The sequence below is a fragment of the Notothenia coriiceps genome, unplaced genomic scaffold (genome assembly GCF_000735185.1).
Source record: "Notothenia coriiceps isolate Sejong01 unplaced genomic scaffold, NC01 NC01_scaffold00014641, whole genome shotgun sequence".
Lineage (NCBI taxonomy): Eukaryota > Metazoa > Chordata > Actinopteri > Perciformes > Nototheniidae > Notothenia > Notothenia coriiceps.
Genome location: NW_011347342.1, coordinates 52,519 through 70,653, shown reverse-complemented (window position 1 = coordinate 70,653; position 18,135 = coordinate 52,519). Strand labels below are relative to the sequence as shown.

The 18,135-nt window shown below is 41.6% G+C and overlaps 1 protein-coding gene across 1 annotated transcript in view; it reads left to right on the top strand.

Moving 5' to 3' along the window:
* Positions 1-18,135, top strand: part of slco3a1a (solute carrier organic anion transporter family member 3A1a) — a 42,517-nt gene that overhangs the window by 7,444 nt on the left and 16,938 nt on the right. Inside the window, exon 2 of the mRNA XM_010774800.1 lies at positions 8,629-9,085. Within this exon, the coding sequence (XP_010773102.1) occupies positions 8,629-9,085 (457 nt within the window). The remainder of the gene's footprint in view (positions 1-8,628; positions 9,086-18,135) is intronic.

Here is an 18,135-nt window from a genome sequence, read left to right as displayed (position 1 = left end):
CAGTCAGAAGTGTTACCAAATAGTTTAAAGCAGGGCTGTCCAAACTTTTTTCACAGAGGGCCACATACAGAAAAATATACGAAGGGCTGGGCCACTCATTGTTCAGTTATAAGTTAGCAAAATCAATCAAAAGTAGGTAAATGANCATACAGAAAAATATACGAAGGGCTGGGCCACTCATTGTGGTGAGGTATATTGCCTCATCAGTTAAGTTATAAGTTAGCAACATGTAGGTAAATTAGGAATCCTAATTTACCTACATGTTGCTAACTTATAACTTAACTGATGAGGCAATATACCTCACCACAATGAGTGGCCCAGCCCTTCGTATATTTTTCTGTATGTGGCCCTCTGTGAAAAAAGTTTGGACAGCCCTGCTTTAAACTATTTGGTAACACTTCTGACTGTTTATTATTGCTGAGCAACGATTAAAAACTTTAATCATGATTTAATCAAATGATTTTCTGTGAATAATTGCATTTTTATGCACACAATTCAATAATGAATTCAAAAGTAGTGCATTGCCTACTTTTATTTTAAACAAATAAGGTTATTTTTAACAGCCTATTCCCTTTACAGAGTAGCATTTAAAATATTTCTTGTAAATCTCAACTTAAAAACTTTCATGTAATCAAATGTCAAACCAAAGCTAGTTGCCACTTCCAGGGCATTAACGTTTTATTTAGTTTGTTATTAGGGATGGGTATCGTTAAGGTTTTAACGGTACTACTACTTTTATCGATCCGTTCCTTTAACGATTATTGGTTCTTTTGAGAGAAAAAAAAGGTAATGAACTAAACAAATTGTAAATAATGTGAACTTACAGAACTGTAAAAAACAAATGGAAAACAAGTATTTACTGCAAAAATACAGTAGTACAGAGCAACACAGGTGGGGCATACAGGTATGCTGCAAAGGAACGACTCGTTACTTTCCTGCATGGTTTCCCAGCAAAATAAAGTCCCGCCCCTCCCTGCATGGATTTTCAGCAGCAAGAGTAGGACCGGCTGAAGATTCTGCTCTCCCCGACGGGAGTCTGCTCTTCTACCGGCAGCTCGCGATAGGCGTGTTGGAGACCCCTGAATTAAAGTATCAAGTCACTTCAATCAGAGGGCTCAAGTCCAAGTCAAGTCCCGAGTCATTGGTGTCCAAGTCGAGTTGTCAAGTGTTTTGTGATTTTGTCAAGTCGAGTCCAAAGTCATCAAATTGGTGACTCGAGTCCAAGTCATGTGACTCGAGTCCACACCTCTGCTACTTACAGAAGCTGCTTGGGTGTAATTATCAGAGTTGTCTTTTTGTTCAATCTTTTTCTTGTAGATGTGCAATATTATTGGATGTTTCATTGAACAAACTTCACATTTCATTATTTTCTGACGGTCTTTGCTTAGATGTCTTCTCGTTAGACAGCCAAAGCAAATTCCTTGTGCTTTTAACCTGTTAAGCCCGAGAGACCCCGGTACCGGGGTACTGTCGCAAAATCTTGCAGGAAACAGTGTCTGAGGGCATGTTCATGTAACGGGAAGAAACTCATCAAACTGATCATTTACATTTATTTTTCAAAAAAAAAACACAATGCTAACGCTGAGCCTCTGAATTAGCAACGAGCGAAAAATGCTAACAGATGACTGCACCGAAATTCACTAACAAAACCTTATTATTTATCTTTGCTGCACATCCATGACATTTTTTCACATCGTGAGGTGACACAGAATTGAGGGGTACCCTTCATTATCACTCAATTATACGAACTTGCGGAGGTAATAACAAGAACAGACATCAAAACATATGGCGCTAGGTAGTTAAAAACGCTAACATGGCTCACCTGTGTCGTAGTCTGGTTTCCAGATGTCAGAGCGAGAGCTATAGCTCCATAGCTTCACTCTCATGTAGGGATGTCCCGATCACCTTTTTTTGCTCCCGATCCGATTCCGATCATTTGATTTTGACAATTTGCAGATACCGATTTTTCCCGATCCGATCTTTATGCAATGCATTAAGAAAAAAGAAAAGAAAAAAAGCATTCAAGTTGTCCCTTAAGGTTATTTTTTTATTTAAACTGGATATTCTATCCAACATGGATATAGCTTNTTTTCAGCTTATTCGGTTACGATCAGGTACATCTTCATTTAGAATGGACAAATTAAATAACATGAAATATTTCTAATTGTATATAAAATGCAATCAAAGGGCATTGGCAACTCGTTTCATTCTGGGTTCCTGCCTCATGTTTGGTGTGGAGGGTTAATGGAAACAGATGATATTCTGGCAAACAAAACACTCAGATTATAAACATAGACATAAGAAGTTTCACTTAGCAAAGCGGAGGCTTTACAACCTTCATAACAGAAATATGCACAAAAAACATGGCAAGATCATTGGGACCTTAGTGATGCAGAGAACATCTTTGTACATTCAAAGGTATGTGGGATTGGAAGGAAAGGTTGGGGTTTTTCAAAGAAGGCGGGGAAAATGTCATTCTTCGGATGAGAATTAGGTCATTTAACAAGTTTTGCTCAAATCATACATTTAGAGTGTAATAGGAAGCATCCAACCGGAAAGTGTATCACTGTTTAGCGGCCAGCCAGAAAATGTTGAGCATGTTTACTGCTTTGCAGGAATATAGCTACTCAGAGAAATGTGCTTTTCCCAGACACTGAGAAACAAAATGCCATGACTGTCGCTATTCAGGCTGTTCATGGAGAACATCAGCGCAATAGTGTATTGTGATATTATACGTTTCTAAGAGAAATTGATAACATTTAAAATAATCTTAGAGTTTTTTGCTTCTTTATTTATTTTATTTTCTTTTGTTATTTGTTTTCTGCATAGTTCTCTTGTCCACAATCCCAGTCCATGTTTGGCGGTAATGCACCTTACAAGTTGGGTTTACCAACTGCAATAAACACTAAGACGAAGAAGAAGAAAGAAGGCCGGAGCCGTGACGTCATCTTCAATGAGAACCACAGCCATTTAGCTGTTTCTCGTCGCCGGGCCCGTCCACACAGCGCGATTTACGCGCAGAAAAAAAGGATCTGTGCGTTTGAAAGCTCTTCAACGCATTCTGGCCCATTCCTATCGGGTGTTTGATGCTGCTCAGGAAATATGGTACGAAAAGAGTGCTCCGTGACTGAAGGATTTTGGCTATGACTTGCTATCGGCTGTTACCTGAAAAATAGACAATTGAATGTGTGGTCTTTACCAGACACTGTTAAATTAAAAATGAAGTTTTAATCATCTATTGTTTGTATTTTTACTAAGAGTATACTTTAAATTCTGCATTGTTCTTTGTTTATAATTTATTCTTTATTGTTTGCGTGCTATTGCTGCTATCGTTTCTCAACGCGTCAACTTGTGGCCGAGTTATGCACCTACAGTGTTGTATTACCAACTGTTGAAGCTCATACTTACGGATCAGAAGAAGACAGTCAGAGCTCATGTTCTCATATACAAGGATCCCCGCTCTCTATGTGTGTCCTAATGAAGTGTTCAGCGCTGCTCCACAGCTTGACGGCTTCGCCGATATACATTGAAGGGGCGCATTAGCCGCCTGCCGACTGTCGGAAGCGGCCGATGCGCAAAAGTTGTCCTTCAACTTTATCCGCCTCGCATCCCGTTTATGAAATTGTGCCAGTGCAGCTAAATCGACGTGTTATGCTGCGAGAGCCATACCGCAGGTCATTTCTACATGTTCCATAAAATGGAGGAGAAAATAATCATTGCGGTAGTGAATCACCCGGTGCTGTATGATCAGTCTCTGTTCATCTAACGGTACAAACCGGAGGAGCCAGGCATGGAGGGAGGTGGCAGAGATAGGTGGTGAAACTGGTAGGTTTTCGCCTGTTTGGGGAGTTTATATCCAGTGTTCCTCGTGTTGAATGGGAGAGCTAGCAGGCATAGACAGTATATATAGCTAGCATGGAATTTTTTTTGCTTTGTATGTCGGGGGCGGGAGATTCATGTGATTGGCTTTTGTTCGTGTTGCTCGCGTTGCTCGCGTTGACTCCCCAAGCTTCAGACACGCCCACCGCCAAGCGTCAACGCACGCTGCTGTGTGGACGCTCCGTCAGAGCTCACAGCTACTCATATCTGTTCAGAAACTAGACAAAAGTTAAACAAGTACAAACCACAGACTGTCTGTGTCATGGCGAATACAGTCGCTGGTTTATTTATGTCTGTTTAGGCCGTTGTTGTGAGTGTGGACGGTTGGAGCATATACTGCGTTAGCTTAGCCGATCTCCATTCAGAAAACACGCATTTTAAAAGGTTTTTCGCCTGCCGTCTGTCTGCAGACTTGTCAAAGCATTAATTCATGGTTTTTACTAACCGGTATCAGTATGTTGTTACTTCGGCATCATTTCTAAACGTGTATTACAATTAAATCACGATCAAATATGTTCATTTTGTTGTAGTAGCCCCCTTGCCAGCGATTCTCTCTAGTTTAGCATACTCAGCCCGACTCAGCCTGGTTGTTGGCCCGGAAAGAACCTCGATTTTATGGAGCCAGAAAAACTGTGAAATATTAGGCCTACCCGCTAGCCGGTACTATGCCAAGTGGAAATGCAACCAAAAACGGGCCGGGCATGGCACGCTTAAAGGGAGCTTCGCGCTGTAGTGGAAATGCGCCATTATTTACCTTCTTCAGACAGCACTTTATGTAACTGGTTCGTTTACAATCTGGTGAACTGGTGTCGACCTACATGAGCTACTGTGGTATCTCTGATTGGATGATGGGGATTTAAGAGAGCTTGCTGGCAGTAAAGGGACACAACTCAACTATCATGGCCATCTTTGCTTTCTCTAAACTGCTTACTGTACAAGACACTTAGCAGCATGCTGGGTATCCTGATGTAGACGCCTGGCTGCAAGAGAACACACTGTGACCTGCACAGGCAAATACCAAAGAAGCACATATTTGTGTATCATTGTTTCTTGATTGATTAGAGGATTTTTTTTCTCAGTTTTTAGAAATTATCTTTTTTTCCCAGTTTTTTTTGTATATGATATTAAAATAAGTGCCATCTGTGATTTAAAAATCTACATCTGAATTACAATATTGTATATTTTTCAGCAGTTGGTGACTTTGTCTGATGGACTGCAGGATTATTATTCAGTTCATCCCTTTTGCCATAAAAGTGTAGGGCTGAAAATATCAGACAAGCGACAGAAGAACTCTTCTGCATCTAATTTGAGAGTTGATTATTTGTATTTTCAAGCCAAATAAACCAACGCTCTCTGTCTTTGGAAAGTTTTGATGAGCATTTTTTAACTGATTTTGAATCTGAAATGACAAAAGCTTGCATCAACAATGTAAACAAATGTTGGTTGGAGACCAAGTTGTGCAAAAACAAACCTGAGTAAGATTCCCGTATTATATGTAGTAATTTGATCTGGTTCTACACAATATACCAACCGTCTTATTTTACGCCATAGAAAAGCTACAGAGACAGATATATTGTTGCTACTTTTCTGCAGTCATATAACATTTTAATTGCTTGAGTTGATACTAGATATTAAGCCCTGGGAAGCTGTATGTGTGACTTAAAGGCTTTAAGGTTTGTTTGTATGAAGACTTCCTTTATAAGAATAATTTCTTACACCTCAGAGCTTGATCTGTGAGGTGCAACCAACACCGGAACCTCAAACTTCAGACGTTCTGAATCAGCTGAGCGTAGGAAGGAGGGAGAAGCCCAAATTGTATGACAGAAAATGATTGTCATTTTAAAACCATATGACATTTCAGTGTTAACAGCAAGGCTATTTTTGTATTCAATGCTGAGACAATAAATCATTTTGATTAATTTACAGGCAAATCAAAACATACATCATCCAGGTCATTTATTTTTGCTTTATCAGCCTTAGGCCATTTTCATCTAATAGCACACAGGTGTAGCCATTAACAGAGTACCGAAAGAAAGAAAAAGGTCTAAGATACACAGCATCAACACTGTGAATTTAGCCTATTTTAAACAACAACAAAACAACATTTTAAAAAGGCTAATTCAGAGCAGATAAAGTACCTCTGGTTAACCTTCAGTCCACCATTCAGGAGGCTACACTTCATAAAGCTGAATAGAAATGCTTTTAAATAGCTTTAACTTCAGGTATAAACAGCTGCTGTGCCATCACAAATAGCACCATTTCAGCACTTTCACCATCAGAGCTAAACCTTAATGTGTTGAAGTGGATGTCAGCGTTGAACTGCCTTTTTGCTAATAAACACCCTCTCAGTAAATCCTGGGGGAAAAAAGCCTGTGGAATTCGGGATTCTTGTGCTCAGACAAGACTCGTTTTTGTGTTTGGCGATGAGGTGTCACACAACTTGACGAGGTTTGTTTTGTTGCCATGCAACAGATAAAACATTTCCACAGTTTGAGTATTTTGGAGAAAATGTGGCTGTTACCACTGACCAGTATGCAATCCACTCAAACTTTCCTATATCATGTATTCAGACTGTAATCCTCCTGGAAGGAGTCAGAGTGAAAGTGCATAAACATGTTGAACCTAGACACGAGGGCTCAACACATCAGTGTTTCCACTGCGGGGAGCAGCAGCTCTCAGTCACTCACACAGACCTCCTGCAATGGGATGGGATGTGATTGGATTTGATGACGGCTTCACTTGCTCTGCTATACTCTGTTGAAGTGGCACTATCTGTGAAGAGCTAAAGCTACGGTGTCAACAGGTTGTTTAGACCTGGCATAATTTCTAAGAGGTGGATGAGACAATGTTGAGATCCCATCCCTGTGGAGCAGAGCCAGCTTGGATAAAAACATCCCGTCAGGAGTGTTTGCATTCAGTGAGAAAGAGCAGAGAGCTGTGACTCATTCTGAAGTTTTCAACTCAACGTCACCAAAAGGACAACGGTACGAAACGCTCCCAACAATCATCCTCCCAATGCTTTGATGTGGAGTGAAGGTCAGTGCAGCTGAGCTTAGAGCAGCTGCAACGACCTGCTGTCACTTCTGCTCCATAAAAGTCACAGAGGACAATTAATTTTTTATTTTAACCCTAATGACAAAGCAAACCGATTTTAAGTTGTCAAAGACTTCTCATTTACTAGACTGCTGTGCATTATGGTCTTGAAATGGACGGAGTGTAGAGAACGGTGATAAAAACAAAGTGTTTGGATAGTTTTAGAGAAACGGATCATATTTGAGGTATCTGTGTGGTACTTTCTTTCCTTTCTGCTTCAGGAAATATTGTAGTATGACAAAATAGAACCGACTGGCCAAAAACTCTAAGACGTTACTTCTATGTTCATTACTGATTCAGCACCAGATTTGGTGGGCAGATAGCAATGTTGTGGTTGTTTAAGAGACATACAGCTAACTCAAAGGTCACTTCGGTGTTACATGCTGCTCTTATTTACATCAACTGTGTACGTCACATTAGCATAATCGAGCATTTGATGAAACAATTTTCTGAAAGCAAAACCACAAGTTGATTCATCATGCAGTGTAGTCCCCTTTTTCAAAAGGGATGTTTGTGTTGGTGGATCCTTTTTTTTTCAGTTTGTTTAGAGTTGAGTCAAAACTCCCGAGCCCGTTGGGGAAATGGAAAATTGTGATGCCCTTTCAAGGACAGTTTGGGACGGATCTGAAAATAGCTTCATAACCGTTTAAATGTGTGGCTGTGGTTCACATGGCAGAGAGAGACTGTTCCCACATATCAAAAGCAAACACAGCCCTGCTCTGCTTTACAACAGACCCCTTATCAAAATGTCTTTGACTTTGAAATAACATCAGCAATGTTGTATGCACTCGCACACTGAAAATAAATATTGTACTACATTATTTAGACTGTGACAACTACAGTTAACAAACCAAACTGGGCTAAACAACCAGTTTTGCTGGGTTGTGTTCAGCTGGTAGATACTGGTAGACTCTAGCTCTTGCGGGATGAGCTGTTTAAGAGAGGGAAACTTGGGATGAGTTATTTTCACGAAAGCTAAACGTATCTGAGCCCGGCTAATCAAAACCAGGGCCAAGTTTCCAGGGAGGAGCCACAGCGTGGAACATCTGAACAGATTGTTATTCAGGGTTTTTTCATGGAAAGGCACAGTCTGGAATTGATGACGAAAAAATCCACGATTCTTTCAAGAATATAGTCCCCAATTACACTTGGTATTTCTGAGTGATCCGTTGGAACCGACTGAACTGTTCGCTGTCGATCACAACGTGTTCTGCATTGACAAACTTACATGAACGCACATTTTTCTATATACAGATGTTACGGATACAGGTTGCATGTATAAATAAAGTCATAGAGTTTGAATGCTTATAATACTTATCATCGATAAATCATATAATAGATTTTTCTCCTTGATATTAGGCATCAGATTCCCACATCCTTGTCTTCGTGTGTTCCATCCCTCATAATTACATTACATTGCATGTCATTTGTTAGACGCTTTTATCCAAAGCGACTTACATACATTCACTATTGTGGACAATCCCCACAGGAACAATTTGGGGTGAAGTGTCTTGCCCAGGGACACAATGACATGCTGACTGCAGTGGGACTCAAACTTGCTATCCCCTGTTTCTAAGTCCAGCACACTACCCACTGAGCCACAGCCTCCCCGCAATAATCATTGCCTTGACCCACTTGATTTGATTTTGTCTCCAGGTGAGTGTGCTGACCACCCTGGAGCGGCGGTTCAACCTGCAGAGTGCTGACGTGGGGGTGATAGCCAGCAGCTTTGAGATAGGCAACCTGGCTCTGATCCTGTTTGTCAGCTACTTTGGGGCCAAAGCACATCGGCCCCGTCTGATCGGCTGCGGGGGCATCGTCATGGCTCTTGGCGCCCTTCTCTCAGCTCTGCCTGAGTTTCTGACAAAACAGTATGAGATAGGGGAGACGTTGAGGACTGACGTGGGTCGGGATGTTTGCTCAAACACCAGCAGCATAGAGGTTCAGAAGGCTGAGGACATTATATGCCGCAACAGGGCCAACACCAACATGATGTACCTGCTGCTGATTGGAGCCCAGGTCCTACTTGGGATCGGGGCCACGCCGGTGCAGCCCCTGGGGGTGTCCTACATCGATGATCACGTGAAGAAGAAAGACTCATCACTCTATATAGGTGAGCTACATCCATATTTTTCTTGTGAACATATTGTTGAAATCAAGATAATACCTAATCTGTTGAAGTGGTACAAATCCAAATGACATTGCCGAAGGAAGTTTTGAGAATCTCTGGCTGGTTTATATTGCTGTTCAAAATAAGCAGTGTTCAAGGAGATGATTATCACACTGGAAATTAAAAATCTATTTGCTGCAGCACACTGATTTCCCAAGGCAACTAAAACCGGTACAGCGGAAAGACAGACATCTATGTGTTTGTTCATCAGGTGCGATGTTTGCACACTTTGAGTCAACACAGTATATACTGTATGTGTGCTCTTCTGCTGTACACCATATCCCTTTGCTAACAGCACAAGTCTGTTCACGTGAGTGCCAGGTGAGCAGATCTTGGAGCTTTTTAATCTCCATTACGAGAGGCCAGATACGGGTTAAATGTCTTTGCTTCGCTCAATCCTCTCTCAAAGGGAAGATGCTGCTGATGTGGCTTCTTTGAGGTTTAAAGGTGCATTCAAAGTGCTTTCTGTGCAAAGTTTTGAATACACAATGGCTGTTTAGGGATATGTATTTGCTGTGATAAGTATATTTTGCTATATCTGTGTGCAGAAGGTGGCTTTAATGCTTGGCTCAATAAGCCATGGAGGATTTTCACATCTGTAGCTTTTTTCTGTGGATGTCCGATATCTTACAGTATATTCTTCCAGCGAAATATGTTACAGTCCCTATAAATATAAGTCTTCATACAGAAGAGCAAATGTTCAGGGGAAGTTTTATAATTTTTGGAAATAGGCTTGCTAATTATCATGTTTATCTCCTGTTTAATTTGTAAATAAAACTGCTCTTTTTTTTCTGAGGTTATGTGCTGGACACTTTCCTTGCCGGGACCAGCCTTATCGCAATTTTCTCATTTGCTTTCGGCACATTTTTCTCATTTTGCTGGTCATAAGAGCAGAGAAGTTACCTGCGAAATCCCAGCCACTAATCCATGTAATAGTACGTTTCCTAGTTTTGACGGAGACCTGCTGTTTGTTGTCCAGCCTGCCACATTAGCCTTTGATGGAGTAGATGAGATGTGTGCTGTTTGTTATCAGTGTGGTACAGAGACAATAAGAGCCTGAATAGAAGATCAGTTCAGGCTGGCACTCGCCCTTTTCGTGATACATTCACAGAGCAGCATGTTGTGTGGCTGCCTTTTGTCCCTCAAATACAGATGTGACCTGCAAACAAAGGCAGCAGTGTGCACTGTAATCTCAAGCCCAAAGCTGATTTTCTTAATTGCCGTTCATTGTTTTTATTTTCCTGAACATGAGCTGTTTTTACAAATAGCCCCCCCCCCAAGCTTTGTTTAAGACAATAAAGAGCATTAAAAAGTGCCACAAAAAGCTTTGACATTTTGGCAACACCATAGTAGCTTGTAAGCAATTGACTGTGGGAAGTGGACTGCGAGTGATTTGAAGTTTGGCACGCGTGAGGGAGGCGAGATGGTTCTGTCCTCCTCTGATATGCTCAAGGAGAGTTGGAGGAAAAACAAGCGGTGAGCAGCAAGGAACAATGTGCTATTGAGTCGCGCTCAGCTGATCGTCCTAATCCTTCTGCTGCAGGCATGTCATGTGCCCCCAGCTGCATGAATGGAGTATATTGTCTGAAATGCTGTGAGATTTCCTTTCACATACTGATAATGTATTTGGATTATTCATCAGTTTACATCAACAAGTTCACATTGTTACAGCAGCAGTGGTTACTACTGCTGACCAAATATTTGTTTATTTCCTGAATGTTATGCAAAGTTCTGTAGACTTTGGCTCTAATATAATGTTGTTGTTAACGTCACATCACCACTTACTCGTTATTTGGTGCCTGCAGACATGTCTTGCTGAAGGATTAGGGGACATTTTGGAGTCTTTTGATGAGGCTGTTAGAGAAATTAGAGAGAAAAACACCTTGGGAATCTGAGACCAGAATCTTCAACCTTACACGTGTCTCCTAACAGCTGCAGACAGATGTGCTGTATGAGCACTAAAGTCAAACTTCCCCTAGGCTCTCATTTTCACACTGCCAGATTACAAGTGTGTATCTACTGTGTGTAGTTTGACATCTAGACTCTTTCACAACTTGTGTGTGTTAAAACTTCACACACTCCATAGGAGGCAGGGTTGAAAGCAAAGTATTCCCTTCACTTTAGTTCTGTATTAATGATGGTTTTTAGGTTCATTGCAAGTTTTAGAACATTATGATTAACCCTGATTCATGATACATGACACCAAGTGTAATTGAAACTGATATTTTTCCCACTGCATGCAACTGTTGCCCGCTTCTGTTGTCCGTGTACATCTTCTCCTGGTGATGTATTATTGTTAAAATTAGAGCCTGAGCCAACTGGCCAGGTGGAAAGTGCGAGGCAGGCCCCACCCTTTTAAGAATATGGCGGTGCGGAGAGAGCAGAGCAGAGAGGCTTGGAGAAGAGCCATAATTACAGAGAGAGGCAGGAATGCCAACCAGCCAGCCATGAGGTGGGTCTGAGTGGGCCGGGATGCACATGCATACCACAAAGGCCTGTGAAAAACAACTCCTCCAGAGGCTCTGACTGTGTATACTGCAGCAGACAGGCTCACTGTTTAAACAGCTGTAAAACACTCCAGCATAGTTGGTTGTGACTCTTCAGAAAGCTTCTTCTCTCGGTCTGGTTAAGATATGTTCACTGTCATTTCCTTTTTAGAAGCTTGTTTAATGCTTACGTGTGCTTTATTTTCATCTTAAAAGGAAGTTTGTCAGAAACCGGTTTGAATGCCATCACCAACACTAACAAATGTGTTTGATGTCAATTTGTTGTTTTGATTTGTTTCCCCAAGTCTAGACGTAGGCACTCATTCTCTGGCCAAAGGAAATAAATATTGGACAGATTGCGTCAACGGGATCTTTATTCCCACTGCTCTATGACCTTTCACTATCCACTGCTAATTCTGTCTCTTCCCATAGGACCCCTGACTGCATAAATATGCTGTACAGGACACACAGAGAAGGGTCTAGAGCTGGCGTCATGTATCGTAGACTCCACCCGCTGCCTCTTCAGGTTTCAGAAGCTTTTAAACAGCCTGAGATTGCTTCATGCAACTATAATGTACAGTATGTACCGCCCCTGGTACACTACATATATGGGGGGGGACTGAAAGGATGACATTAATTCATTCATTGATGCCAATGCCCTTTTAGCAAAATCTCACAGATTTGGACATGTGGACTTTGCTTGTTGCATAATTCATATAATAAATTCTTAACAGATTTAAAATGCTAATGGGGGAGAGGCTTAAAGTGCAATTTTCTAATGTAGCTTATATTACTGGCAACAATGACAGAGTCTTGAAGTTGTCGAAGAAGCAGGTTTTTATTTTAACTGAAGCATTCATACCGAATCTGCTACAAGTAACATCCTGCGCTCACTACTGCTAGCAGCTCTGCAAGACTTAACGCAGGAACTGTGGTGTTTTAGGGCCACTGGTTAGCTCATTGCTATAATAAATAAACGTATTATTATCTTTTGACATATGCAGTCTCCGCTGCCAAGAAAGCGAGGTCGACTCCCGAGCCCGGCGAACTTTTCCATCAATGTCCTCCCCTCTATCTCCCCCTTTGAACTATTCATCTCTGATAAAAATAAAAAAGCACTCTGGCCCCCCAAAAAAAACTAAGCTTTAAGTTGAATGCTAATGTCAGCATGCTAACAAGCTAACAACTCTAATATGCTTGTTTAAAGTAAGTCATTTTTACCATCTTAATTTAGCAGGTTAAAATGCCATCATTTGCTAATTAGCACTATACAATGTTGTTGGGTGTCGATGTCTTCAGTCTACATAGTAAGATTATGTCTTGGCATGTCTTATGTCTGAGCAGCAGCCATTTACACATCACAAAAAGAGCCACTGGGTGTTTCTCAATGTCGAGTAAAGCTGCTGCAGAGCCACTATTTCAAGTATACTACGTCATCGAGTGGCACGGAAGGACTGTTCCAATGTCCAGCATACATGTGCTACCAAGCAAGCAAGCCTCCTCGACATTGAGAAACGGCCACTGACTTGAAGTGTTGTGTCTCCCCCTTTTTTCCTAGTGGCCAGTCGTGGTATTGCAGCAACAACAACAATTCTATGGCCCAAAAGGCATTTTTCACATAAACAACATTATAAAATGCAAGTCTGTAAAACAGTTGACCAGACACCATGCCCAAAAACCGTCTTACTTCATTTCAATTGTCATTGTTTACATTAACATTATATTAACAGTTGAATTTTTAAAGGCCTTCACAGGATTTTAACTGCAAAGAGAGGATGACTAATTGTGATTTGAGTTGACTCCATACACCAGCCGGTAGTCTCTCTCACTCTGTCTCTCTCTCAGCCGAACTACCAAATTAGGAATGACAGACTAGAAGTGGCGAAACACAAAGGTCCTTCTATTCAGGGTTTGAGATAAAACCAGATAGCTGCCTCTACCTGGAGAATAACATCATTAAACACTTGCTTTTCCTATCTCTGTGTTTTGCTACCAACCACTAGTTTGTATTTTATTCCCTGACCTCAGCTCTGTGTCTCAGCTACTGTACAGCTGCTTTGTATTTTTTTTTACATTTCCCAGCAATTTTTATAATAGCATGGTTCGTTACGTTCATTTTAGCTCTGCAGTGATACATTTAGCTTCAGTTTTGCCAATTGCAGTCGTCGCAGTGACAAAGGTCTCAGAGGGATCCTCGAGAGTCAACATTTCTGCTAAAATGCTCCGACTCCAAACAGTTGCTGCAGCAGGGCGTTTATATAAGCTACTTAAACTCGGCGCATGTTAATGTCATCTTGAAGGATTAGATTCTAAATGGGTTTTTCCGTCTCTACCATACGCTGCATGCTGCGTTCGCCTAGCAACACCAGTTTGTTTTATCTCAAGATGATAAACGACGTTGCAGTAAACGTTCATCAGCCAGCCGCTGCTCCTCTGCATCACCATAATGAACTGTGTGGGCTTGTATTTCCGCTCTCTGTGACAGGACGCTCAGCAGTCTACTGTGCTACAAGCTGAGTGACCCAGAGACGTTTACTGTACGTTTTGCTGCAGGCCCGCACGCACACAGCGACCCCCCCCCTGCTTGGTACTGTACTCGTTCCTAGTGTGTAGAGAGAGCATTGAGCAGAATATTATCTTGGATCCAACTTATCAACAACATGCTGCTGCTGTCTCGGAGCCAATCGGTAATTATCGCAAAAGATTCAAAAGGAGCTGAGGGAGACTGACACTTCAGTGCTCCCCTTTTAGTAAACGGTCCTTTCTTTAATCAAATTATTTTATCTCCCAGTCCTGCTTAGTGAAAAAAATACAGATCAAATCTGTCCACTGTTAATAATTTTATATTTTTAGCAGCCGCCTTTTTCAGATGACAAAAGCTGTTTGAGGAGTTGTTTATTTAGACGTAGTTCTGATATGAATCATATGGGGCTGATTGTGTTAAATGAACCTTAGAAGGGTGTGGACTAGGATTATTACATGTGTGCTGTGTACCAGGCCGTGTAGTAGCCTCATAAGGACTCGTCATCTGGCTGCTTGTCTGAAGTGAATTAACTCCCCCAGTCAATCTGCTGTTTTTGTGAGATGGTAATGCATTGACACTGTAATTATGCCAGTGTATGTTTTGCTACAGACTGTAGAGCTCTGTCTGTTGGACGTCTGGCTAGCCCGAGCAGATCAGATAAACATCTAAATCGTTTCACAAAATCCCCTGTTTTGTTTTTGAAGGCTTACAGACAAAGGGAAACAGCTGAACATATGGGAACTCATTTCTATTTTAACCGTCCCATGAATCAAAGCTATAGACCAGAACTAAGGAAAGTTAGCCTGTGGTTGGACAGGGTAAGTCTTTATTTCAGTAAGCTAACCTGAGAGCAGAAAACTAGACTAGTTTATCACAGACCAGTCTAAAATAACTATGAAACTGGCCTCAGCATGCACATCTGAAAGTTTCACAGATGGTTGGCCAACTTTTCAGGCCTGATGATGAACCTTTCATCCCTCAGCTGGAACAGGAGGGAACTGAGAAAGTGTCAGTTTGGAAGCCAGTAAATAGGTCAGACCTCTGCAGGAAATGGATCAGTATTGGATAACAGATATGAAACCCTCAGGCCATCTCAGCAGAGTCTGCATTGCCGTATGTTGCAGCTTCTTGCTATTGGTATGTGTATGTTTCTTTTTTCCCTACCAGATCACCATCTGCAGCAGTGGAGCCCGGCTCTGCTGGCTGAACGGTGCCCCATGTGGCCAGCTGCTGCATTATAGCTGGTATTTTGCTCAAAACAGGCCTGTGCCACCTTCTCCTCTCCATCATGAATCCCTGTGGCTTTAGTAAACCTTGCCATGCCACCATGCAGCCGTCTCAAGTTAAATTGGGTCAGGCTCTGTCACTGCTGATTAAAAAGGGGATTTTTTTTTGTCATCCATTGGGGGAGGAGCATGGGGATAAGAGGTGGGAGGAGACAGATCCTAAACACAGCACTCAGCAAGCCGTTGCCATAGCAAAGGACAGTTGTTAGGCTGGTTGTTCTTTTTTTGTTAGTATTGGATTGAGATGTTTAGTTCTGCTGTGGAGGGTGCAGCTCTCACTTCAATCCCCAGCAATTTAAAAAAGCACACACATGGCTGCTGCTCTGCTCTTGTCGTTGACTTGCCGTACACATAACTGCTCTGAAAAATGAGCCGTTAAAGTGTACGGCAAGACCTAACCTTGGACAAGGACTTTGCTCAGGAAATACAAATTCATGCTGTGCTTGTGGCTTTACCACAAATCCCAAGCCTCATTGATTGAGTGGTGTGTAAGTGGTTGCTCTCTGGGCTCCTAGGATTACTCAGAAGCATGTTCAGCACTTAATCCCCATATCACTGATGGTGGAGAGTGAGGGATAACAGTGCCTAATTAAATGGACTCTGATCAATAGGTTGGCTGTAATTATATTTAACCATTTGATTCAGACAACTAATATTTAATCAGACTCAGAGGTGAGTCTTTTTCTTTGTTTTCCTTTCTGGCTTCAGTCTAATCCAACCATGTTCTGCTGAGTCAACATATTCCTTCCCCAATACCTGAAATTGTTGAGTTATTGGGTTACACATGCTTATTATTACTTTTTATGATCGGCTTGCCTTGAATACAAAAGTAAGAAGGGTTTTCTTATAGCTCAGTTGGTAAAACTTGCAGCCCATGTGCTATGGCTTGTTCCCCATGCAGAGGACCCGGGTTTGAATGTTTCCCCGGGACCATTTGCCGCTTGTCATCCCCTCTGCCTCCCCATTTCAACATTATCACTTCAATGAAGGCACTGGTTGCCCCAAAAAATATAGTAAAATATTTGCAGACCTCTCATCGACCTTAGTCGTTTTCGACCTTCAAAATAACAACAATCAGCGGCCGGTTGCTAATTAAAGAAAATACCATACATAATTTCCAATATCTAGTTTTAAAGCAAAGTTTTGGTTTGTGTTAATTTGCTCTCTTTAAGCTGCCGTTAGTCAAATATCAAGAATTAAAACTAGCCGATAGTCATTTTATTTTCAGTTGTCAGAAAATACCATTTTATGCATATCATCAAAAATAAATGAAGTTTATATTTCTTGATGTAAATATGCTCTAGCTGTTAATTCAGGGTGTCAATTCAATCAACACCTTGTCACACTATCTGTCACATTGCACGCTTGATTTTCAGGTGTCACTTATCTGAGTGCTAGTTTTTTAGTTACTTAACATAGTTAGACTCTTTAAGTTCTTTAAAAGATATCATGAGTAGTTTTCTGTCAATTTTGTAAATTCCCCAAAACACCCCCCACATGTGTCCTTCCCCATCGATTCTCCTCTTCCTCAGGATGTAGCACAATTAGTGCCCCATTATAATTGGTGGAAGACACTTGTCCGTATATTGTGAGCCTGCTTCTCACATGTTCTTGGGGAAAGGGGGGAAACAGGCAATTGGCAAGTCTATACTGGTAATTAGGCCAAGCCACCTGCTGAAGAAGCTGTTAGCAGCTGCTGTCAGAGTCCCAAACCTCTCTGAGCTCCTCATCTTCAATAGAGCAGCTGCGACTCTCCATCGGTGAGACGTATACTCTCTGGTCTTTTGCCCTTTCTCCTCCATGCCTTCATCCTACCACCCAACTGCCCAACAATGGAGACTGTGGGTCGCTCCCTCTCGGCTCAGAGCAAACATCTGATGCAGGATTACAAACAGATCACTGTAGCAGCAGTCAGGACGACAAGGCTCGGCTCTGTTACATTAACTCCCACCGTCCATCCGTGCCTCTCTCCTCCCGTCTCCGACTTCCCCCTCTGCTGACCCGCTGTTCCCAGAGCTGGCAGACTGTTTCCAGCATCACAACGCTGCCCTTTTTGAAAACATGCCCGCTCTCTTTATGTCATCTTATGGCACTGAAAGGCCGTCATTATTATTGTAACAACAGTCAAATCTTGTATCAATTTAAAAACTTGAACCTTGCACAGAAAAAGAACTGACAGCATTAATTAGCATTCAGAGCTGGTTGAATGTGTGCAGTTTTCTGTCTGGTTGCTAAAAACGAAGATCGTGTCATTAATTAGGAGTGTGGATTCAAAGCTGTAGGACATGAAACAAAAACAAATGGACACTCATTTAGAGCTAACTAATACTGATGCCATTTAGGTTAATGAGGGCTTTTACTGCTTCCTGGAATAGTGTGAGTGGGATGACACGAGGTTAATTGGACTCAAAGATTAAGTTACTGTGTTGTCAGGCCGAAGAAGCCAATGCTACTGACATGTTCTGATTAGCTCAGTTTATTTGACTAGAAAAAGGAAGAAAAGGAACAATGCATCCACATTTTACAGCAGTGTTTTCAACCAAAAATAACATTTAAACACTTAAAAATAAGAGTATAAATTCCGACAAAATTAGCATGTGTGTTGTTAAGGCCCACAGGTAAACCCACACAAGGGATTTTTATTATTTTGGCCTGTTTTCCATAGCAGACATTTTGACTTTTGAAAAGCTCAGGTGT